At 39.3% G+C, this 25,996-nt stretch overlaps 1 protein-coding gene across 1 annotated transcript in view; it reads right to left on the bottom strand.

The window, feature by feature from the left end:
- Positions 1-25,996, bottom strand: part of PCCA (propionyl-CoA carboxylase subunit alpha) — a 275,482-nt gene that overhangs the window by 16,729 nt on the left and 232,757 nt on the right. The window contains exon 22 of the mRNA XM_082277691.1: positions 190-330. Within this exon, the coding sequence (XP_082133817.1) occupies positions 190-330 (141 nt within the window). The remainder of the gene's footprint in view (positions 1-189; positions 331-25,996) is intronic.

The raw sequence follows: 25,996 nt of genomic DNA, 5'->3' as shown, positions 1-25,996 counted from the left end.
TTATAATTCAAACTAAAAAGAGCACACATCCTTCTGCACACTTTATTTTACAGGTGATTTAAAGAAACAAAACCAAAACAACAAAAAACCCCTCACACCAAACCGTGTGACCTGTAGTTTCAGTTGCACCAAGGAGAAATTTCAGTGGGATATATATGAAAACGCAGCTATACAGATCGCATTTCTTACCATGTCCCCAGGCTTGACAGAAACTGCCACCACTGTTCCAGGCATAGGAGATCTCAAAATGCTGGAAGTGTCCTCTACTGCTTTCTCTGGCATGTACTTGCTCAGCTCCGCAGCAACCTTCGTCAGTATTTGCAATTTGTACTAAAGAATAGGAAGAGGAATGTTTTAGAAAACTGTACCTTGGTGAATTCCAGTCAATAACCTGCATTATTTTATGGCATGTTTTTATGTAATACATCTGTTAGCTGTTCTTCACAGGAGTGTCTAAAAACACTGTTTGAAATCTTTATTCAGAGTTTCTTTTTTAGGATGTAGATAGAAAAATATGCAACCCCAGTTTGCAGCAAAGTGCACATAAAACAAAAGAATCAAGTACAGTAAAGAGATGTCAGATTCATTTTAAAATTGGGGGTAGAGAGGGGAGATGCAAATTTAAAAACAAAAATGCCCTTATGCTTGCTGCACATTATCTTTGGTGGATAAGGAATATTGAGGGATTCTTTTCTAGTGCAGTGATGAATGGGAAATTGACCTTTTGGGAAAGTCTGCCACACTTTCAATGACATGACTGATCTTACGTTTACCTTTTAAACATTTCTTTTTTACCATGCATTTAATGTTTGAATTTAGCAATTTGCTTGGATTTTGCAATTAAAACCTATTAACCGATTTCAATTCTGATTTTTCATGCATAAGCAGAACAATCAAACGTTGTTGTATTGAATATGCTTTATCTGCAATAAAACCCATTCAGCAGCCAATATCTATCTTGAGAAAATAATGTTTTCTCTAGTATATTTTATAGCAATTAAAAATGGAAGGGAATTTGATGACCCTCAGGTGAGAGCATCCCTTTAAAAAAAAACTTTCTGAAGGCATATAAACGTTGCCTAAAGTGATTTCGGCCCCAGGGTTTTAGTTTTTAAAAACTTGCCATCAGCTGGCGAGCTCCCTGCCCTCGGACAAACGGACGGACGGACAGACGGCACCGGAGCAGGCGGGAGGGAGCGCCCGGAGCCAGTAGATGGCAGCAGGTCTCTGTGTGACACTGCCGCCTCGCCGGGGCACACCGAGCGAAGGCCAGCGCCGCACTTCATCAATAATTCAAACAAAGGTTTTAATAATAAGCATTCGACGGACGGCATTTACAATTCAAATGCGTATTTTGCTGATGTAAAGTTCAACACCTTGCTTGGAACAGTATGTTTTCCTCCAAAACAATTAGCTATTGTTTTATTAACAATAAAATGTCTTTACTTTTCATTTTTACATGGACAGAAAAAATCCGATATCCTTATGGTGAAGGTAAAGGGGGACTCTACCTTCTGCTTCAGTAGGAAGCAGAACAAGGTATTTAGAAATATATGCAAAAGATGATTAACTCTGCAGTGACATCTTCAAAATGCAGCTTTCAAAGCCAAATTAAAACCACGTAACAGAGGATTATCATCCTCCATAAATGGTGTGTGGACACACAACATTTTGTGAGATGAACAGTGCAGCAGCCATTCACTCAGAAATACTTGCTTCTAACCAGAAATAGAGGCAAATAGTTACATGAACCGATCCTGCCACCATACCCCAGTAAGTGCAATAAAACGCCCACAGCACTATTCCCTGAAGCTGCAAGGGGCACCCAAAGATCGGAGGACCCATTCCCAGCCATGTGCCTCGGTTACAATTGACGGGCACGGGGAAACCAGCACCATTTTGTATGCAGAAAGCAGCTTTAACTCCAAGCCTCCCGCAGGCATCATCATGGCAATTAAGACTGTGGCACTCACAATTTCCACCCAAAAAACCCAGCTAGCTCTCTCCCTGCTCAAGCAACTGCGTTCAGTGCGCTGTGCTGGCCGCAGTTCTTTTTCCAGGAGCGAGGTGCACGTGTGCGAGCAGACGCGTGCACGGACACGCGCTCCCGTGTGTAGGGAGAGGGCAGGCGATGCCTATAGGAGAATTGGCGACATAAGTTGCAAATAGAATTGCAGCAGTGTGACAAGTCAAATAATAACATCTTATGCGTGTTTCTTTACTCTTGAGTGTCTGTTTTGTAATCAAGACATACAAGTGTCTGCCAGTTTCTGAAGGATATGATCCTTAAGTGAAATTACTGTGCAAATAAAAGCTTTTTACTCCTATTAAAATTCATCTGAGTCATAAGTGGCAAGGAGAAAAAGCTTGCAGAGTGTATTCTGCTGTCAATCTAATAAACATTCTGTGTAGAGGGACTATTTATCAAAGATAAATTGTACTTAAAAGTCCTTCATTAAATCTATGGGGGGGAATATAATTACACCAAATTGCACAGTTTCAGTATCCATGGTTGGTGTCTTCTTTGTACTCAGAGTTAGAAAATAAATTTTAAAAAAAGAAAGAAGAAAAAGGAAGAACACAGAAATAAGTTATATTTGTGGACTGTATGCCTCTTGCAAGAGACTATTTTGATATGATTTCAAAGGATTAGGTTTAGATGCCATTTAGTTTTTTAAGCCACATTAACACTGCTGAGCTGCCCAATTTCAAAATTTAAACTTGAAGGGAAAGCCAGACCTTCTGCATTCATCTAGGTTACAGTATTTCACAGGGGTTGAAATACAGAATTCCCTATGCACTTCGCAACATTCAGCAGTGGGGGAAAAACATATTCCTCAGTATGCTGCACTTTAAGGCTCAGTTCTCCACACCAAGCTAAAATATCCCTACCAAACATTGTTTTTACTATCTTTATAATTTTCATATCTTTTAGATTCCTTTCTCTGCAGGACTCCTGCTTTGCTTGGAGTGAGATGTAAGAGTCAGTACTCTCAAAGCTTTAGAACGCAGGTCTTTGTTATTGATGAGCTGTTCCTTTTCCTTTTGTATTTGTTTATTGTTCTTTAGTCTGTTTGGGGGATAAGCAAGTTACTGTAATCAAAAAGTAAAAAATAACAACAGTAAACTTCTGGGGAAAGGCCTTTTTTGGCACAGTTGGTTCACAAATGACCTTTCAGAATATAAAAAGACAAAGCCGCAAAGAAAGGTTCCTTCTCTAAGATTACCTTTGATGTATTTCTGCTGCTGGCTGGACCCCACTAAATACCTGCATAAATATCCCTTTCTGATGCTGCTACTTATCCCTCGAGGTGAGCTGTGCAGTGGGGTGCAGGGTGCCGTTCACCTAACCCGGGTGCCGCCTGCAGCTCAGTGAGAGGCACAGGACTCTCTGGAAGACCACGTCAAAAAATGCCTGCCTGCCAGTGCTGCCACAACAAAGACAATTAAGAAAATACCACATTTTTTCATTACATGACAAACACTGCTGCTATGCCTTTGATTTAGCGAGAACAATGCTGAACATAGGAAGCAGAAGTTTTGATATGCTACTAACCAAATGCGGATGAGGTTCTGATTTTCTTCCTTTATCCTCAGGAGGAGGAGGAGATGGGAGAAAGAAGGGGGCGTAAATTGGGGAAGGCTGTTAAGTTTGGGTTATAAATAGAGACCAGGAGGTTTCCACTGGCCTAAACCAGAAGAAACATTTGTTGGAGTCATAAATAGATTGCAGGTGGACTCTGAGAGCAGGGAAATCTGCTAGCCATCAGATCTGTGCTGATGAGCAGTTGTCACCAGCCACTGCTCCACTCCACAGGGTTTCAAAGCCTAATTCTGCCAGCCAAAGTAAAGTCAGTAAAGCAGTACCAAAAGGAGCCATACAGCTTTTGATGGCATAGAAAACAGGTGTTTCTTTTCCACCAGACCACTGGAGTCCGCAGTCAGTTGACAAAAATTATAGTAGGGAGAAGTGATGTTACTTAATAGTTTTCTAAGGGTAACAGCTGTCCTACCTCTCCCATTAAATGAATTGGATGTTTATGTAATGCAAAACAACCTCTTAGAACCAAATCTCCATGACAAAAATAAGAACACAAAAAGGTGCAATAATAGCAATACAGGGTGGGGGTGGGGAAGAAGAAAGCAAATACAATGAAAATTACATCTTGGGTTTTGTGGATTTTTTTTGTCAATACATACCCTACTGATCCCCCAAGTCAGTAGACAAGTAGACTGGCTGCTACAAAAAAGGTGTCATGGGCACACCTGGCCCAACTGTGCTTAAAAACAAGTTCCGTAGTTTGCACAGATATGGCTCCCTTACCATATGTATCAGAATACTGCTAATCTTCACTAAAATGCTCAAAATTGCACTCTGTTACATCTCACACTAGTTTATTAAATATGATCTTCCCTGTTCGCTTGAAACTCATGCCCCCAGAAGCTGTAAATGTTCAAACTCCATTGGAGATTTTATAGAGCAATCACTACCCATATGTTACTTACGTTAGTGTTTGGACTGATGACCAGATGTGGATTTTCAGTATGCTTTACCCAAATGTTCAACCATGTTTTTCAAATGTCTGTCATTCCTGTGGTCAGAAGGGTGAAAATCTTACGTAGCTCAGATTTCAGTAGAGAAGTTGTCTGCTGTGTGTCTTCATTATTTTCACTAGCCTCACAGTCTCAGGTTTGGAACCAGTGAAATGTATTAACTGTGGTCACATAATTTTCCTTTAGCATTCCTAATCCGCATCCTGCCTCAAGTCACTTCACTGCTGTCACCTGCGGTTTGACGTCATCGATTCACACGGAGTATTCTGTATTCAATGAAAGCAATGCCAAGCAACGTTCCAGTTCCAAACACAATGAGCATGCTGCCTTTTTTATTAACCATTATACGTGTCAACAACATGACCATACCCTTGCTTAGATTTCCACCACAGCATCTAAGCAGGAAAATTATGTATTTATTCCATATTACTCAATGATGTCAGGCACCACCTTCTTTCAGAGTCAAGGATTCCTTACTGAACAAGGAGAGAAATGACATTTTGCAAAGCACAGAGGCTTTATCCCCCGAGCTCTGAGTTCTAGAGCTGATTTGCTTCCACAGGGTGGTGGTGAGGATTGGCATTAACACTTGCCCAAAATAACACCACTTTTAGTCTGATAGAGGAGCAAACACTCAAACTGCTACAGAGACAGCTGACGAAAAAAATAACAAAATATCAAAACAGTCACAAAAATCATGAGCCTTTAGTAGCAGCAAAAGGGAAGGGAAAACGAGAGGAGCCTCACCACCACGTAGTACACACTCCAGCAGCAGAAACTTAATTAGACTTGTAATTCAGCCACATTTCCCACTTTCCACTCCTTGTGTGATACATAATTAACACTCTAGAGAAACCTACCAAGGGTTAAAGCCATGCAAAAAATAGCTTCCCTGCGCTTCATACGGAGGCTGAGCGGGCAGAGCCGCCAGCGGACAGACGGGAAGCCGGCGATGTCCTCCCGGCCGGAGCGCGCTGGTGGCCGGGCGGCGCGGGGAGCCGGGAGCGGCCGCAGCTGCCGCCGCCGGAGCAGCGCCCCAGCACAATGCTTTGACAACTCCATCAGCGCAGTCTCAAGGTAGCTGTCAATCAGGATGCATCATTTAATACAACAGCACACTAAGGATTTTCTCCTACAACCCACATGACAGCGTATCTACAGCTCTATTTATATCAGCGCCCAGTTGTGTTTACAATGCTGCTGTAATTAGAAAAGATGCAACAGGCAGCAATATTATTCAGATTCCCATTTTGCCAAGCTGCCGTGTAAAGTGCGATCTTGCTTCACAGAGTCATGCTAAATGACAAAAGCGCTATTTTCTTCAGTCTCTGTGCTCAGACAGCACTTCATTTGCAGCTATCTATAATTAGATTAATGGTGTAGTGCCGTACAAAGCAGGCCCACTTCACATCAGATAGCATATGAATTAGGACAAACACTTATTTCAATTCCAGGCAGAGAAAGCAGTGACTGGGGTATTTAGCATACCCTTTATGGTGGAATGAGATGTTAATTGTGTACCATTACCTCTAAACTGCTTGCTTGTTGTATAAATCACTGTGCTAATTGATGCAGAGATAGAAACGTAGCCACAGGCAAGAAAGCAACGGAATGAGAGCTGAAGATGGTGGATAAAGGATTATCTGGTAAAACCATATGGAGATGAGATTCCTTTGAAACCTGCCCACAAGCAGTACTACTGTGAACTACAGGGGGAAAAAGTGCTGCACTGATGCTTAAGAAAAAATATATATAGTTTACATCATCGTTTCAGAACAGAATCTTAGAAGCGAATCCAAGCCAAGCCGAAAACTGAAGAATAAATGTGTGTAATGAACCTCAACACGTGCTTCCAAAAGACAAGTCGCAGGCTGAGCATGGCCTGGGAACAGTCACCACACTGCCCGGATTTGGGGAGCCTGAGTTAATAAGTAACACTTGCAAACTATGCAAAGCAGATGTTCCCCAGACCCAGCCGAGGACTAGAAATGCAGGCTCTGCAAACTGAAGATGTCTGTGCAAAAATAAAACAAATTAACAAAAAAAAAAAAAAAAAAAAAAAAAAAAAAAAAAAAAAACACCACCAACCAAAACATTCAAGTGGCTACTGATAAGCTAAATGTCCTGATAACGAGGAAGAAGGGAAGTAGCTTTACATACCTGTAGTAACAATTATTCATATTCTGGCCCATGATATGCAGACAAGAAAACTCGTATAAATACCCCTTCATATACTGCACAAACAAGAGGAGAATCTCTCAGAAGTAACAAGTAGCTGTGTCAGCACCAGGACTATCAAGGCCTGCTTGTTCTCAGATGGGGTTTGTAGCTGTTTGTCATGTAAAACACCATCACAGCCTTGGGGGTATTCCCGGCTGCACTCCCCAGTGTGCACCCTCTCACCTTAAAAAACCTCAGTTTAACCAAACCCTCTGACCACACTCCCTACCACACAGAGTTGCAGCTTCCTCCTCCAACTGGACACATTTTATTCAAGAAACAGGTTGGACTATAACGCTTTTAGGATTCTTCCTTCTCTGATATGCTTGGCTGAAGTCGATCAGCTGAGTCAAAGGTACTGCAAAGCCAGGGAACAAACACACACATGGAGCTTTCAGCCTTAGTTTCCTAAAAATAGCATTGAAAAAAGAAGATAAACTACAATACCATCTTGAACACCTCATTTAAGGACAAGCCAGCTTGGTGATGTACTCACCGGTGAGCCACGCTTATTCCCCTACAGACACTGTAAATCTATTGGGCATCATTTCTATTCTGCAAAAGAGTGGCTCTAGTACACCTGCTGGAGTCGACACTACTGCACTCTAAACCTAAATCCTCTCTTTCCCCTCTGCCCTCCAAACTACTGTATAAACTTTTTCTTTAAGTTTCTTGTTCAGAAAACTTGGTTGAACTTGTACACAGCTAAGACTTAGCTTCATGCTTTGATCACTAAAAAAATGCTAGCAACTAAAATACTACACAAATGTCCTGTTCTAAGAAAATTTATTTCCTTCTCTTTCAACATGATACTTGAGAGCAAGTGCTGACTTTCAGCCACAAGCTCTAAGATCTCAGTACAGTGAAATAAACTTCCAAAAAGTACAAGGTACCTTCCCCTTGAGTGTTCAATCCCCACTACTCCAGTGTTTGATATTGCCTTAGCTTAAAAGAGCAAAGAGAATGCGTTATGTCTGCTAGACACCTCACACTCCTAAGGTTCATTAAAAAGAGTGAGATGCTAGGTTTTCCAACCTTGTTTTTAATTTTCTTTTGGAACTACTTGTTTTTCATACTCATGGTACCTAATTATTACTTGGGGTGGGAGGGGTTAAACTGTTGCAGCAGTGTCTATTGATCTCAGTTCCCAAAGAAATACACATAACAAATATATATGCAGATGTGTATCCATGTATATAAAGGGAGGGCTTAGGGGTGGACAGTTACCCATTACAAACAAGCAGTACTAATGTAGAAATTACTGCTTGCCGCAAAAATCAAGTGAATAGCAGAAGAGAATCACGTAGTGGTTGATGAAGTGCTTCAATTACTCTGAGAGGAACCTTTAGATTATTTCCAACACAGTACACCAAAAAAGAGTAAGCAGAGTGATGGTAGAGATACTTTGAAATGACAACAGAGTTCCACAGTTTTAGATTTTGGTCACCAGACATACTAGAGTCTGAGGACTATCTGGAGAACTAAAGGGGCCTAAGAAATAGAAACAAATGGTAGTAGAAAAATGCCCCTGTGTTGACTACTTTGAAATAACACCTCCCAAGTGTGCAGCTAGTTGACGCAAATGGAAATGCATTGAGGAAAAGAGCTGTGAAGCCGTGTAACAGTCCTGTTCCTAACCATTAATCACTTTTTTTAGGCCATTTAAACTAGCCCATTAGAGCCTGCAGCAAAATGCCAACACTCCCATCACTTGCATGTCAGCAGTGCTGGTGTTAACAGGAGAAAATATATGATTTCTATGACTGTGCCCCAGTTCTACAGCATTTGCTACTTTTAATTGAAAGAGGCAGTTAAACACAAGGTAAATCATTCAGTTAGCTAAGCTGTTTAATAACACATAATTGATAATGTCAATATGTTACAGTGACATAATGCATCACTTTCATCACCCTTATGCTTCAAATACGGTCAACTTATACTTCAAACATTTACTTTAAATCTGCTATTTAATGACAAAGCTGGGGAGAACTGCCCTGAATACCACATATGGAACACAGGTAAAACACTGCCTCAACTCATCTGCAGGTTGGTTAGAAACAGATTTCTGCCACAACACTTGCAAATTTGTGGAAATGGCTTGGTTACATTATTAGTGATTTGTTTTTTGTCTCAAAACACCAGAAGTTCCTACTGTAATAATTTATATTTTTCTGATAAAATCTGTTGAAAAAGAGTATGAAAATATCTTCACAAGAAAAAACAACTACTTGTTTTCTGAAATGTGTCCCAGTCCTGCAGGCTTTTGCCTAACTTTTCACACGTAACCAGGCCAACAGTTGCCATCAGGACTTCTTTTTAGTATAAGGCAGATCACCTGCTTAAGTGTTTACAAAATCATACCCCCTAAGCATGGAATATGATTTAGAGTAGGAAAAAATATATCTTATCAGCTATGTACAGACAGTGTGGTTAAACATGACTAACCCTGTTACACAATACAGAGGTTTTTAACATGTATTAAATTTTTGAAAAAATTTATTTCTACAAGTGTGAACTGCGGCATACAAGTATTTAAAATGGGCAAGAACACTTGACCCGTTTATTTTATATAACAATAAAAATGTAACCACTGACAAGAACCATGCAATTGGTTCTGCATTGTGTAGCAGAGAACAATCAGATGGCTGCAAAATGGGATGGGGTTTTTTTGATTTCATTTTTTAAAAAATACACCCCCCCTAAAAAAAGACAACAAACAGAACACAAAAAAACCAAACCAAACAAAAAAACCCACAAGCAAACAATTTAAGTGACTGCTGTTACAGGATGCATGCAGGGAAAGGTGAGGGGCAGACCCAGTGGTAGCAGGCAAAACAAAGTGCGCTGATACTCTGAACCTCCATGTAACTATAATATTTGCTTGTCATGAGATTTCAGTTGTACCCCAGGCAACATGGCTAGGAAGGCTCAGTATTCTGAAAATAAAAATACGCTGCCTCGTAAGTAGCCACTTGCCCTGCTTCTGTTCTTACTCTTTGAAAGTAGCTGAAGAGGTAATAGTAATATAATCACCTATGACTACATATTTAAATCTTTCAGAGAGAAATTTGGTTCAGCTGTCCCAGAGTTCACTGTCTGAGGAGTTACACAGATGTCCCTAACTAATAAAGGCTGCCACGAGCTGCACTGGCCACAGGCGACTACGAACTCAGCTGCATGTCTTGACACAGTAACTTGTTAGAGTATGGGATTCTCACAACAATAAAAAGCGAGTCCATTGATAATAAATGGCACAAGGCTCACAAAAGCGACCTGTAGAGTCTGGTTTGACTAGAGACCAAGGTAGTTACCTATAAAAAGAGAAAAGCTAAGGACGTGTAAAACTAAAGTACCAATTACACAGCAACCCGAAACCTGTAGGATACTTAGTACTTTTCACCCTGCTTCCTTTTGCTTAATGACAAATTTGTAAGCTACTAAGTAAGTTTAGTACGGAAGTACTTTTTGAAAAGTACTATCTGATTTGGGGCAAAACATATCCTCTCTAGGAAAAAAACTAACCTATTGAGTAGAACTCCTTTACAGAAAGGTCAAGCAAATGCTGCTTCATTTGCAGACACCAATGTTTTTCCCCTCTGGGTGGCCAGGATATAATAAATGTTTGACTCCTCTTCCCTTCAAGCTCAGCACTACTTTTGGCACTCACTTAGATGGAGGAAAAAGCAAAGCAGAGAGAGGTCTTTCCTTCACTGTGAGGATATCTACAACCACAGAGAACATTTAGACAGACCTTAATTTCCACTGACTGCAAAAATGGTTTTAGTCTGTACATTTCATAGGGAGAAAACTGCAGAGCAAACTGCATTCTTTCACAGCTTACTAAGTTTTCTAATGGTTGGGCAAGCACTGGTTAGAGCTTGGTCTGTTAGTTTGCCTTGGAACACTTCCACATACTACTTGGTAAGCCACAGCATTTTTCTGTTTTGTTTTGTACAGCAGGTAGCACAATGACATCTACAACTGGAGAAAAATGTGTGTAGAGGCCAAGGCCTTTTTACAGACATTTGATTCCATTTATTTTAATCCTCTCTGGATTGAAATACGGATTTAGGAAAGTTTAAATACAAAGCCCCTTGAACCTGGGCAAGTCCAGATACATTTGTAACGCTGTTGCAAACTCAAAATTCCAAGCAGGAGTCTAGATGGTCATGAGGGGAAGCTGTGAGAAAGGAGTACATGTGTGAGAACTCAAGTCATCCAAGATGGTGCAATTTTACATAAATGGTGCGATAATCTCTTCCATATGTCTTCCTGACAGACACTCTGTTCTCACACCATGGCAATTACACAGCCTGACTACTGATTTAGGGGGTTTAGTAGCATTACTGACCAGGTTAGAGATAGAGAGGCTTTAAATCCCAGATGTCATCTTGTTCTGGATTTGTTTCTGTCAGTAGTCCCACTGATTTCACTCGGTTCATGGTATCACCCAAGATACTTCAGTAAGAACTAAGTGAATTACTACACTGCACATAAATAAGGACATAACTGCCTGGAAAAAAATAGTTTGAAAAATGAACCCCTCATTTTTACTGTCTTCTTCAGGAGGCAGTTGGTGAAAAATCACTAAATTGTGCTCTACTTTTTCATTCCACAGCTTAAAGAAATTTAGTTTTTACTTCAGATGCAATAAAATAAGACTGACAGTAAGATTATGAAAATCCACACAAAAATCCACAAACTTTATTATATATAATAAAGCAGGTTTAGTTATGGTTTTTAAATTATTCTGGATACTAAATCATCATGAAAGTCTCAGCCATGGTGTAATACCTGTTTCCTACCATTAAATTTCCAATAATTGTTTCGTGGCATTAGGAAGGATATTTACATCAGCAATAGATGCACATTCTCTAACCCTAGTAATTCAGAAATACATGCTATTGCATCCATGATTACTAGCAGAACTATTCATGCAGGACTTAAAATTCTCTTTTATGTTACAGACTAGTGCTTTTGTAATTCAAACCTTTCATGATGACCTTTGCTACTATCTAAGGGCTAGATTCAAAAAGACTTACATACCTAAAGTAGGACACTTAAGCAAAATTGAAGCACCTACATCCAAACCAGCAATACAAACCCTCAATCATCTGTCACTTAGCACTGAAGGTACTTGTACTCTGTCTTTCCTCCTGTTTCAAAATACACATTTGGAGTTCTGCTGCTGTACCTCCTCAGTACGACATAATACAGATCCTTCCTTCTTCGAGTCCAAATGTGACACAAAAGTCAGGAGAAAAGGGTCCAGCTTTGCTCTAGGAGCCATTTCTACCTTCTAGCAGCCTTCCACTACATAAAGAGGTCTACAGGAGTTGGAGAGGGACTTTTTACACGGGGCCTCTAGTGACAAGAGGAAGGGTGATGGCTTTAAACTGAAAGAGGGTAAATTTAAATAAGATGTTAGGAAGAAATTCTTTACTATGAGGTTGGTGAGACACTGGAGCAGGCTGCCCAGAGAGGCTGCAGATGCCCCATCCCTGGCAGTGTTCAAGGCCAGGTTAGACAGGGCATTGAGCAACCTGGTCTAGTGGAAAGTGTCCCTGCCCATGGCAGAAGGTTGGAATGAGATATGTTTAAGGTTCCTTCCAACCCAAACCATTATATGATTCTATGATTAGACAACTTACAACTGAGCTGTCTTAGCCCAGAGCCCTAACACTCCTGTAAGAAGCGAGTCCTGGGACTCATTTATCAGTGAGCAGCAACATTATTCAGAGGATTTGGGACTGGAGATGAAGTGATGAACATTACTGTACGCAATACCTCAACATGAAGAAGAACTTTCCTCTGAAGGTGGCAGAGCACTGGAACAGGCTGCCCAGGGAGGGTGTAGAGTTTCCCTCTCTGGACACTTTCAAAACCCACCTGGGCACATTCCTGTGTCACCTGTTCCGGGTGACCTTGCCTTGGCAGGGGATTGGACCAAATGGTCTCCAGAGGTCCTTTCCAACCCTAAGGATTCTGTGATCCTGTGAAATACACTTGATTGGGCAGTAAAAGGCAATCACCCAAACTGCCATGAGATTACAGCACCTCACTTAACAACTCATAGCCACCCCCACCAAAATTATTAGTGCGTGAGCTTTCACCATTACTCCATAATTGATTTAACCTCTGTCCTCACAGCAATATCTCAAAGTTCTTGGTTAAAGAGATTTAATGTTTAAATTTTTAATTAAACCGAGTCTTTGTGAAGCATTCACAGAGTGTACTGATCTCCGTATTTCATCTCTGTTACTGACTCAGTTTTTGACACAATTAAAGGATCATGTGAAAGTCTCCGACTATCCTAATGAAAACAGTGCAGAAAGAAAGCTAGGAATATTTCTTTAAATGCAAATCAAACTCAAAGATAACGGACTTTGAATAAATATTTTATCAGTTCTCCACTTCACTGAACAATCATTTTCTTAATGGCATGGGAAAGATATTTGCAATTGCCATTGCATGATTTCTTTTAGAGATGCATTTTCATAGAATCACAGAATGGTTTGGCTTAAAAAGGACCTTAAAGATCATCTAGTTCTGCCCCCCTCCCCGCCCCCCCATGGGCAGAGATTCCTCCCACCAGACCAGGTTCCTCAGATTTTACACATTCTGTTCTATCTTATTATGTATCTAAACTATGTTTATTCCTCATACCAGCTTTTTTTTGAGTGTAATCCAACAGAATGATTGCTCAGACAACCTACAATAGATCTGGAGTATTACACCTGGAGCTACCACTGGTTTAGAACCAAAAGCTATTTTTCCAGGGTCACCAGGCTAGTATCTCTGCTGGTTTAAAAGGTGAAATGCAACTTGTACTGCACTTATTTCAATCACTAGAAAACTTTGTTGGGTTTTTTTATCTGTGGTTCTTTGCTTCAAGAACACAAAAGCACTATTCACAAGACATTTGAACTCATTCTTAAGTCTGTTGTTAATCAGTGAATTTTTCTACTCTGGGAGAAGACTGGGAATTATTCACTGGCCACAAGATAAAAACCAGTCAACTGGAAAGAATTTTAGCAGCAATAATATGGTAGGGTAACATACCCATATAGTTAGATATCTATGTTCAGCATACCAGTTCATCACACTTGACATAAATAGCAACCGGAGTGAGTCTGCGTATCAATAATTATATAAACCTGGCCTGGGAACAGGAAAAGGAACTCAGAACAAGAAAGGATGCTGCTGAGAAAGGCAAATTCCTGAGTATTGCTGTGTAGAGTAACATGAGGATGAAGAGAAGGAAAGGGTTTTAAGACTAGAAATAATTAGCACTGATTTTATCCATCACAGTACTTTCACTACTCAGTGTAATGTTAGGAAGAAACATGCAGGTTATCTGGATGTTTTAAAGCTTCCCAGTTTGTCTGTCAAATCTGCAAAGAAATAGAACTGAGAACATTTCACAGTGGGATAAGATCAAAGTTTAACAGATCACTCTTCTAATGTTATTCGCTAATAAAATTTTAAAGTGAGACACATTGCAAAAAATTTTCTTTTCTTTAAATTTTAACTATATACGACATGGCTGAAATTTGGCTGACAACGCAATACTGGTCTGGCTAATAACGGTGTGCTTTCATCAGTAGATAACTAAAACTGCAACACACCAAGCACAGTAGATATATTGAAAGGGCAGTCAAGATGCAGCTCAGCACTCCATACTTCAAAATGGACTCAGTAATTGAAATGTTTACAAATTTGACTACAAGGTGCTCAAAGAAGACCACTGCTGCTGGGTAAGGCAGGCAGTTATGCATTCATGAGTGGAGAAACAGGACAAGGAAAGAACAAAACTAGTTGTGTGGCTTGAAGGCTACGTAACAGCTAGGGAGAGGAGAAAACTGCATTCTGGGCTCTGCTCCCGTTGCCCAGCTAACTGGTCTGACATGGAGAAATGGTTTTGAAAATGGGGATCAAAATTTGCTTTCCCTGTAGAATGTCTCAAGCACAGGGTTTCTCCCTGTACCTCTCTAAGACTGGGAAATTACAACATACCACAGAGACAGAGCAAATTTTAATTCTGTCATGTGGAAGTTAGCACAGAACTCCCACCCCCAGTCTTTTAGGTAAGCACTCTCAGCAGCAAGGGGAGCTGCAAAAAAGTGACCACCTCTACCTTTTACTGCCATCAATTTTCATCAGTGTGGTCACAGCTGCTAGCCTTCGGGTTGAACTCAATTCTGCCATTTCATGCTAGATGTTTTCCAAAGACTATTCTCTCAGGAGACTTGGGTTGTACTCAAGTACTTTGTTTCAGCAGCACAGGGAGGATAAGTCATTTGACACCCTGTTCTTCAGAGCAGGGTTGCTCAGAAGACACAGGTACCTTTTAGTTAGACAGCTGTGAAACCTATCTTAGGTGTCCTGAGGACACTCAGAAGGTTACTGGATCCTAAGTTTCCTGGATCACTTTCTTGGACTCAGACACATAAATTGTATTTGAATCTTGCTGTAGATGGCATTTGAGCCACTCTGGACTTTTAAGCCTTAAAGACATCTGTATACATGATACTGAGATACTGTTGTCAAAGAAGTGTATCACACAGACGTTTTTGTTGATTTCTGTAACACTGATTGGTGACAATTATTCATCTACCTTCCCTTCTCTATGGATTACTTCCTACAGACAAATTTCATTCATAATGAAATTGTATCCACCAATTATAGTCACATGGCTCACATCCTCTGCACCTTTTTCATATACAGACAACTCTTTTTATTCTTCCAGCTCTTTTGATCTTACTACTGTTTCCAAACATGGAATTCTAGATACCTGTTCAACCAGCTACAGCTTGGTTGCAAGTTATTTTTTACTAAATATCTGAAATGAGACATGGGTCACAGGGTGCCCACAGAATTCTGTCTCCTGCTCTCTTCATACGGTATGTGGTAATCAGTAACTTATTTGCTCATATATGAAGACTTCAAGATCAACTGTGCAAATTATGAAGACAATGTGTGAGGTACATGATCAATGACCAAATCTCAGTTGTATGGTCACCTGTAATCCAAAAAGGGTTCTATGTTTCACAGTTTCAGTGCTTCAGCTGCTGCTGTTTAACGAGTTTTCTATAGGACAGTTCGTTGTCATCATAAGGGAATAGGATTGCAATAGGATTGCAAGAGCAATCCAAAGCCATCTTCATGGTTTACTCATGTTTGTGGTAGTTGTGCTTATTGCACTTGTGCTTCCTTGCTACTCTTTCATGGAGCCAATGGCTTCAAAGATGATCAATCAACACAACTCCCTTCTCCCATTTCTGATTACTTCCTTATTTTGGAAGATAAGGACTTTTGACCAAAGAGTCCATTGTCACAATAATGTTTGAAGCTTCAAAGTCTGCTGACCTACAACATGACCAAGGGCCTGGTTTGCTGCAGTCAGTTAGGACTGTAGTTCCACTTAGGGAGTGTCAGAGGACTTGGTACCAGTTGGGATCCTACCTTAAGATCGACTACAGGCATTGGATTTCTCTTCCTCCTTTAATACAAAACAAAACCAGAATGTCTCTGCTGCAATCATGGAGGGGAAACCTTGCTAAAACTTGCAGCTGTAACTTGCCTCATGATATCATAATACTACATGACCTTCACTGTTTATATAGTTGACAGAACATAATTTAGTGACTTCAGAGAATCAAATTAATTTCTCCTATGCTGTATTCATTTTAAAATAGAATCAATATTATTTACCTTACCTGACAATAATGCCCCCTGTTTCACATACAATTGATTCAATACCAGCAGGTAGTTATCAATGAATGCACTTTGTTGTGGTAAATGAACACAATCAATACCCAGAAATGTGAGTTTTCTGGTGTATGACTGAATTGTAACTGAAGTGAAAGCTGAGTTTTGTCTTTTTATTTCTTCTTTTAGGTTTCATATAAGGAGAATCTGCATTTCATAGTCAGCACCACTACAGTAACAATCTGAAAAATTACCAGGCAACACCACTGCACACTGAACATCACTGAACCTCTGACAAGGTTATGTCACACGAGGTAGCAGACAGAAAAAAGGAAACCTCAAGAAAGAAATGCTAAAAATTCTCAGTATTTCTTGAAAGATATGATTGTTTGAACTCTTAAGCATCATATGAGTGTCATGTAAAAGACAACTCTGTATTTTGAAGGGTAGATTGCATTAATTTTGTTTCGTTCAAAACAGATTAAGCAAGAAATGTTTAGTTCTCAGGACAACATCCAAAGACAGCATTTTTTATTTAGAAAAGAAGGTATGAATGTAATATCAGTTAATATAAGCTAAGATTAATTTTAAGTTATATTACATGCATTGAAAACAAAGCTAATGTCAATGAGGTTGACAAAACTTCTCTGTTAACTTCAAAATGAACTAAAAATAGAGACTGGCAAAGTAATTTCTTTTACAGCTACTTTTAAGTAAAATGTGAGAAAAGATTTTAGAAGACATTAGAGATAAGGGTGTCCATGACCATGAAAGGGTGTCCCCTTTCAGTGGGAGCTGGTCTTCTGGTTGCTCTTTCTCCCTTATAGACCACGTCTTTGAACCCCCACAATACTTCAGCTTTTAATCTTTTTAAGGCAGCCCCCATTTTTCCCAGAGTTAACTCAGCCTAGCTTGCACCATTCTGAAGTCATGATGCACCAGTCATTTTTCCAGCTACCAAGGTATCACTTCTTTCTAGCCAGTTCCTCAGCTTTTATACATACTGAGCAATTCTGCTTTTACTTCATAGAAAATTCTAGACAGTACACTAAAGAAAAGCATTTCCATAGCACACCTGAGCACATGCTTTACTACTGATTTAATATTCAGATATTCTTTGCATAAGAGCCAGGAAAACAAAAGCAGAATGCTTTAGAATAACACTGGAACATTTATATATATTTATGGAGAGAGAGAGAGAGAGGGAAAATGGCGATTTTAAATATAAACAATCTTTACAGCTCACATCTTTCAGAAATCAACTACAACTTCACATTTTTTTATACATATGTTCTAAGACTTAAATAGCCTTTCTTGAAAAAAACTGTGAGTTCCTGAAAATCTAGAGGAGCTCTTTTCCTTAAAAAAAAATCTGCTCATATATTACAACTACCATTGTTTTGCTATTTGCTTGCAAAAAATATAGCAAGCCAGTATGTGTCATCCATATTTTCTCCTTTTCACCTGCGTTTCATAAAAACATCCTTGTGACAACCATAATCTCCCACAACTCCCACAAAAATAGAATAAATGCTATATCTAGCTTCCCAGAATAAATATAAAACTGAACTGCAATTAACAATCTATGCTTTATATTATTTCCCATATAAGATTAAACCACAAGCAGAGGAGAAGTTTCCATAATTTACTTTTGAGCGCCCATAATGATGAACAGTACTCGATAAAGCATATATAAACTGCAGAGAGCTACTGCAACTGCTGGAGTCCACAACACTGAAGGTTTGCCAGTGGGGCAGTAAGTAATTTAGTGTAGGAGTCAATAACCACCATCAAAGAATATTTTATCTTTGCTGGCTTTTCTTTTTGTTCCTATTCCTCCCAGACTCATCTTCCCAATGTTTGACTTTTTAATTTGAAATACCAGTTATTAACTGGCTTCATAATTTCACTAATTCATTTAACATTCACTTCAACAAAGTTACAGACGGGTTGGGGGGAATAATTAAGCTCCTTTATCACATGCAGAACCTTCCTACCTGAACACACAAAGTGCAAACATCATCTGCTTCATTCATGTCTACATTAAACTGTTTCCTTTTTACCCAAGTTCAATCTGTATAAACAACACTGTATATAATATAAGCAAAGAAATCTACAGTGTGTATGTACAAATTATATATAGACATTTACATAAGTAGATATACATGCAGGAATTTATTTCCGTTTTGAGGTTTATAAAACTTTTTATCTTACAGCTCTAAGTCTTCCTCTTGCACAGGAAAGAATGTATTGAGGCAGAGGGGTTAAGTGGAAGGGAGTTTATTATGATCAGCAACATGAGACATGGAACAAAAAAAGGTTTTCTCTTGTTCTCATACATTTGAAAGGAATTCTAAAGGAAGTTTTGTTATTCAGTTAAGGTAGTAGATAGTACATCTCACAGTAAAAAGAAATTCTGCAGGTAATTCTCCCAGTAAATTCCGGACTCAAAGAGAAACTTTCTGTAACGTCTCAGCTGCAGGGGTGAAGTTCAAGTGCCATTGCCATTTGGGATGCATTAAGGTGGCCCATCTGGCTTCTGCATGTTGCTCTAGAAAACCACAGGGCACCTGTAGGTCCTCCATTAGGGCCGTTGGATTCCTACAGGTTTCTTGGATACATTTCAGGGATACATGAAAGTTAGATAACAAAGTTTAAACAAGGGAACTTCCACCCCTTTACAGACCAAACAGAGAAGCACATGGAAGAGGATCATTCCTGCAAGTACCTGATTCTCTCTATTGACCAAGTAATCTCCAATTGAAATGTCTAATATTTGGTCATTTCCATTAGGACAGGTCAAAATCAGACTGTTATTTTTTTCAGTTCTGAAAAATGCTGTCCCTTAGTCAGGAAACAGTAGCAAAAGATCACAGGACAGAAAAACACAACTACACTCTAACTGAAAAGAAAGCACAAGTATATAGGTTTTTTCATAGTGGGATAATGGGAACAACCTTTTCACAAAAGACTCTTCTATTAAAAAAAAAAAATTGAGACAAGTCACAGTGTCATAAATTTGCTGGTGGATGGTTGGGAAGGAGTTTCATGTCTTCCCTCCATGGCAGTTGAGTTTGCTTAAGACAAAACACAAATATTGCTTCTGAATTTTTTACAGGCAGTTTATCTAGATGAAGACATTACTGGATCTGGAGATGTGGAAATGACCCAGGACTGTGGAGGCAGCAGATAAGGGTTCATTCACAAGGCATACACCAAAAACTTCAACATAGCCTTTGAGTAAGGAAGAGCCTGTAGGAGTGGGACAGGAGCTTGGCAGAATGTGAGCATGTGCACAGGTGGTGAAGAAGAATGGGGCTGAAAGGGCCCCTGGTGATAAAAGGCACAATTCTTCAAGTTTTTTGGCAGCCCTGGTCACTACCACAGTGCATGTCCTCTCCCTTCAAACTACTGTTCGAAGAGCAGAGGATTTGTCCAAGTGGCATAAATACACAAGTGAACCCTATATGATTTCTGATTCATCATTTACTCACTGCTCAACATGGAATACCAAACGGGCAAGTTTAATCATTTTAATTTCCAGTTATTTTACCCACTTTACTAATTACCATTATAGCACTGATTAGTCTGTAATAGTTATTCATTAGCTGTAAGTTGAACAAGGGATGATTTGAAACAATTACACTTAACATGTTCTGAGGACTAATTATTTCACGGTCATCAGATGATGACTGACAAAATACACAATCAATAGTAAAGACCCAAAAGAATCAGGGGTGAAATTCTAAAATACCCTCAGAATCACATCTATTTTCTGTGTGTGGATTATTTGGTAAAACCAACTTTCCTCCAGCCAGAGTAACCAAGGATGTTACTGTAGATCACACATTATTGAATAGAAAAACAGACTTTGAGACAGCTCAGTGTTACACCTTACGTACTTGGTCTTGGAGAAAGACTGTGTTTTGCCTATCCTTCAAAGCTCTCCTTACAGGTGATTATGGTATCTTGTTTCTGGAATACTCGTTTGTCCTTGCACTCAGACTTCTCCTCCTTACCCATCAATCCTTAGAGACAAAAACTTCTTCCTCACAAAAATCACATGAGGAGAGTATTTCTTGTTTCATTGGCTTGGAGTTGTCATGGCTGGAAATACAGGATATTTCATAGGGACGACATTGAAATCTGGGCCAGAGAATATGTCTCTGAAACATCCCCAGGCAAGTTCCTCATCCCCATGAGGCTCTAGAAGGATGATAGCAACATACCACTACTCCCTCAATGATTTAAAACAACTCAGAATTAAAAACAATGGAAGAAAACAGCAGCTTAGTTCATATGCCCAGAACTAGAAAGCCTAAGATGTTATTATTTGGGAAACACCCAAGCCTTTTCCTTTAAACCTTGAGTCATTTCTTTACTTGATGGAACAAAAACACAAAGTACAACATTTAGCAGAAATAAAACAATACAGAAATACCGAAATGGATACAAAACATGTCAAAAAAACTTCAAATGAGAATGGGTTTTGTTATAGCTAATCATGACACTGAGAACAGATCAAATGACCTCCCAATATATCTTGTACTCTATGAAAGTTTAACAATGCTTGAAAAAAAAGTATGTGGTGGGGGAAGATGAAAGTGAAGAACCTACTTTGGATGCTTTTCTTAGCAACTTCTATTTTTGCATTATCTGATCCGTCGCCTTTGCTCATCACCCAAAATAATACCAAGACCCCTCCTCCCCTGCCAAAGTCACCCCACCAAGTTCCACAATGAGTTCCACTGATTTTCAAGACATACTGTCAACTACCTAATAATTTAACTGGTAGGCACAGCTCTTTCGGTTGAAGCTTCAGTTTCCCAAACAAAAGCTAACCACCTGAGACCACAGAGGACAGGATATGAGCTACTTATAGCAACACTGGACCAGTGAACAAGAATAGCAGGAAAGCTGCTTATTTTATTTTTTTTTCTCCAGCAAAGGCCTTTGAAGTAAACTATTTATTAAACATTATAATACTCGAAACAAAAATCTTTGAAGGCAGGTTATCCTCCTCTGCACCATGTCCCGTTGTGAATGAATTGCTTCCTTTTCCTTTTCGGATTTTTTTCACTTGTGAAACTGACACTCAAATTGTTCTCTTAAGATACTTGGGTAAGCCTTCGCCTTTGCCGAGAGGAATGATCCATCCATCAACAACAGGATCATTAAAAATATTTTTAACGCAAACTACTTCAATATCACTGCACTGTACGCAGCCACCCTGTTCATCAGGCAATGTTATATAAATACAGTAAATAAGTTCCTTGTGCACAGAAAAATAGTATCGATTAATAAGTAATGATGCAAACAAATCATTTGAAACAGAAACAAGCTAACAGTAAGACTTAATTTTTCACTTTTTTAATTAAAACAAAGTAAATTCTCCCCATTAACCCTGTTACTGATGAATACATGTGGTTTTTCTTCATTCTTCTGATTAAAACATTCATCTCTCTCCCTCTCTGCTGTTGAAAGAACTAATTTTTCTCTATAGCATCACTGTAGTATCATTGGAAGTTTCAAAACCAGACACAGAGAATTGCCTTTTCAAATACAAATATTTGGGCTGCAGAGACAGAACTGTCACACACTGCTGTATTTGCATCTTTGAAAATCTGGCACTCATGTGCAGTGAAGAAGAGGAGTGCTCTGAAACGACTGCTCAGAACTGTCTGAGCCTGAGAAATTCCCTGGCCAAAGCCTGGGAAATAATCGGAAGTGAACTGAAACTCCCACTGGGCCACCATGCATGCCTGCATAGTAAAGATGTCACTGGCAAGCTGCAGGCAAAATCATATTACAAAAGGTTTTAACAGTCCTCTATTGAGAGAAATAACTTACTCCAACTAAGAGACAGTAGAGAACTATCAATACCCTGATTCCTGAAAGATGGAAAAATTTGCCATTTCCACTGATTTGCATGCATGCAAGAGTGATCTATCTCATCTGAAAATCTAATCACAAAAATACAACACATGATTCCTGACTAATTTCTTACCTAAGGAGCAGACCCAGCCCTTTCTCATGCAAAAACAAGCCACTTTTCTTTGAGTAGGCACATCTTGTCAGTTTGTTCTGCCTTGTGATTTCAGGTACAACCTGGCACACGTACAAGTGATGACCAAGCACTAAGAATTTTGAATAATCTTCTCCATCTCTTAGACATTTGTCCATCTGACAGTATATTTCTATTACATATCATATTTTTGCATTTCACAGAATCACAGAATATTCCGAGTTGGAAGGAGCCCACAAGGATCATTAAGTCCAACCCTCACATGGTGATTGAACCCACAACCTTGGTGTTATTAGCACCATGCTTTAACCAACTTCACATTCCAGAAACAGCTACAGAGAATTTTTAAAGCACATATAAGAACTTCCAGTGGTTTTTTTTAGTCTCCAATAAAATGCTTTCTTGGCTATGGAAGTGGTCTAGATGCCTCCCACTCAAAGTCTGTCACCACCAACCAGCCTTAATTTATCTGTGCTGCATATAAATCTAATAGATTTATACAAGCGATTCATTTTATGTTCCCACCAGCCTAAGCTGGTGGATTTATTCAATGCCACAGCCCTGACTTTTGAAGAATAAAGAATCCATTCTTTAAGCATTTTTCTTGCTATTGGAAGACATCAACATGCCTGTAGCCGTGTTACTGCTTCTACCACAAGCACATAGCAGCAAGAAGATGGACAAATGACACACACTTGTAAAATCTGTACCTGTGGCAACCACTGAAGTACTGGAGAACTTGGAGAAGGATTCTCTCTGGTGAGAAAACCAGTGTAGACTCATAATTTGCTGGAGATTTTACAGACTTTATATAGAACTGAAGTGCTTTGAATATAAACTGTTACAAATGAAGAAAGATTCCTTGGGCATTCACAATTCTATTACTTATGAATCCTCAGTCACATGCAAACTACTGAGAAAAGCAGTCCTATTTTCCCCTACATGAGCTCATTCAAAGAAGCTTTGAGTAGGCAAAGAAGCTATAATGAATGCAGCTAAATGATGGACCAAGGTAAAAAAGTCCATACAGATCTCAGTTCATAAAAGCATGTGAGTATTTTAAGTGCTTTCAAGGATAAGGACATGATGAATCATTCTCTGTAGCACTTTCCTAAGGGCCTTAAATGTGTCAGCAACCTCTCTACCCACTCTAAGGTGAAGTTGACAGTCTGGGGTCACTTTTCAGAATGGACAGCTTCAGTGGTTCCATTCCCAAATCTTTTTAAAAGCCTTGTAAGTTATTTGGAGAAATTGCAGGTTTATTTTGAGTGATCTCAAAAACAGCCATAAGATTAAAATTCTCCAGTTCCCCTGAAACTGCTTCACTTCAAAATTCACTAAGACTGAATCAAAGAGAGAAGGAGGTGGTTGTAGGCTCTTACTTCCCCAGGACTCTTCCTATCTGAAAGTCTTTCCACTGTTTGTCTTCACACCTCCAAGCAGAACTGAATCTCATTCATGAGTTGCCCCATAATATGCCTCATTTATACCAACAGTTTAAATCTGAGTCTGAATTTCAACTGGCAGCACAGGCACGAAGTGAATAAGGAACTTGATGGATAAGATGAAGGTATTAATAAAAGGTTTCCATTATTTCTCCAAGATCATTCAATTAAGTTTCACAATAAAGTAACTAAATTTTGTATTTGCATAGCAGATTTTAATATATTTTTCATTTACAGTGCTGAATTAATTTTTACCTTTATGTTTCCAGTTTTGTTATAAACAAAATGTTTTTTTACTGTTACTTTAAAAAGCATTTTCCAGCCATGCATGGAACTGCCAACAAGAGCTGCAGTTTACTTAGCTCATATATTGTAATCCTCACTACTGCACATTCTACACTTCAATACCACAATCAGTGGTACGTGTCCTCATGCGTAAAAACTCTAAATCAAGTTTTGCCCATCTTTACAACTTTTTTGTAGTCATCACTGAATCAGCTGCAAAGCCACTGCACGTTCAATAACCACGGTCTGGAACGGTGGTGGGGAGGAGACAGGCATCCAGGGAAAATCAGAGGGCAAACTGGGGACCAGGCAAAAGTAATTTGCAATTAGTGCAGTAGGAACTGGAAAGCAGTTACATTCATGCATTTAGCACTGTTGGTTAGATCAATTAGAGATACTCCCCCAGTAATGTAAGCAGAATCTGACCCTTAATATGCATACACCTTCACAAAACCCTTTCAAGTGTATGAAAAATGAACCTTGAAATAAAGGCACAACCAGCTCATTACATCATTTTCAGACACCATTTATATCAGCTAGTGTCATCTCCAAGGTCCATAATAGCATGATTTTATTAATTCTTATAAAGTCTGATTTTGCATTCAGGCAGTCAACATGATTGTAAGTGACAATATCTCAACCTTGAAGCCAGCAAAACATAAAATGACATCAGTAGAATATTAAAAACTCCCACTGAGATAAATAGAAATATGAAGGTTCAGACAGAGCCAAACAGATTAGTGCTCACTTTCTACTCATTATGTGCTTTCAGCAAGCACAGTACAGTTTTATAATTTGATGGGGAAAAGATTATACTTTTTATCTATTTTGCAGCCTGATTCTCTAAGGCTGCTCCTTCCTTTAAAGACAACATAGTATTATTACCCATAAAACTGTGACTACACAACAAGTTCAGTACAATGATGTCCATGTTGTTGGGATATGTATTACTCTCTCAAAATAAGTCTTGGAAGGAACACTGAAACCCAGGAGAAAAAGAAAAAGTGGGGGGAAGGGAAGGGGAAATTGTTCTTTGACATCCTCCTTACTTCAGAACTTATTTGTAGTTCAGAATGGAGTCAAATGTCGCATCAGCTATTAAACTTTGACTTCTACTAGAGCAATATTAATGCAGAGTGAGTCCCAGAGCAGCACTGCCCAGCCCTGTGCTTGGGGTTAGCTCCAGTGCTAAACAGCACGTTGCTGACCGACACAGGAAATCCCTCTCCTGTTCCTTGAGTTGAACCGAAGGGCTGGCATAAAGAAATGTCCAAAGTATTAACAGCAACAAAACCTATGGGCTCAGAGCCAGATTTCAAAGGCATTTAGGTGCCTAACATGCATTAATTTTAGTGGGACTAAGCTGCCTCTGAAATTCTGGCCTTCAGTCTTCACTGTTCTTAAGCCTCTCCAGATCCCGTGGCTCTGCCAGGATGTAAAAGCAATTACATTTCACAACTTTGAATCCAACAATATATTTTGGAAATCATTCAAAGTACATGTTTTTTTAACATAAAGTTTCTTTGTCCAATAAAATACACAGGAATTTTATATGCTTGGTATTCACAGGTCTCCCTCCTTTTCTTCAGATTGAGGCCAGAAGATAGCAGTCTGGTGAAGCCTCTGACATCCAAATAAACCCTGCTTTCTTCCTTTAAGTGGAAGAAGTGTTTAATGGATAATCCTTTGACAAATATTTTATAAACAGTAAAATATACAATCTCAGGTTTACTGAACACTAACGTAATCGCTCCTG

Source organism: Coloeus monedula (assembly GCF_965178545.1).
Source record: "Coloeus monedula genome assembly, chromosome: 3".
Classification (NCBI taxonomy): Eukaryota; Metazoa; Chordata; class Aves; order Passeriformes; family Corvidae; genus Coloeus; species Coloeus monedula.
Note: the sequence above shows the minus strand (reverse complement) of the source record. Positions and strands in the feature narration are given on the sequence as shown.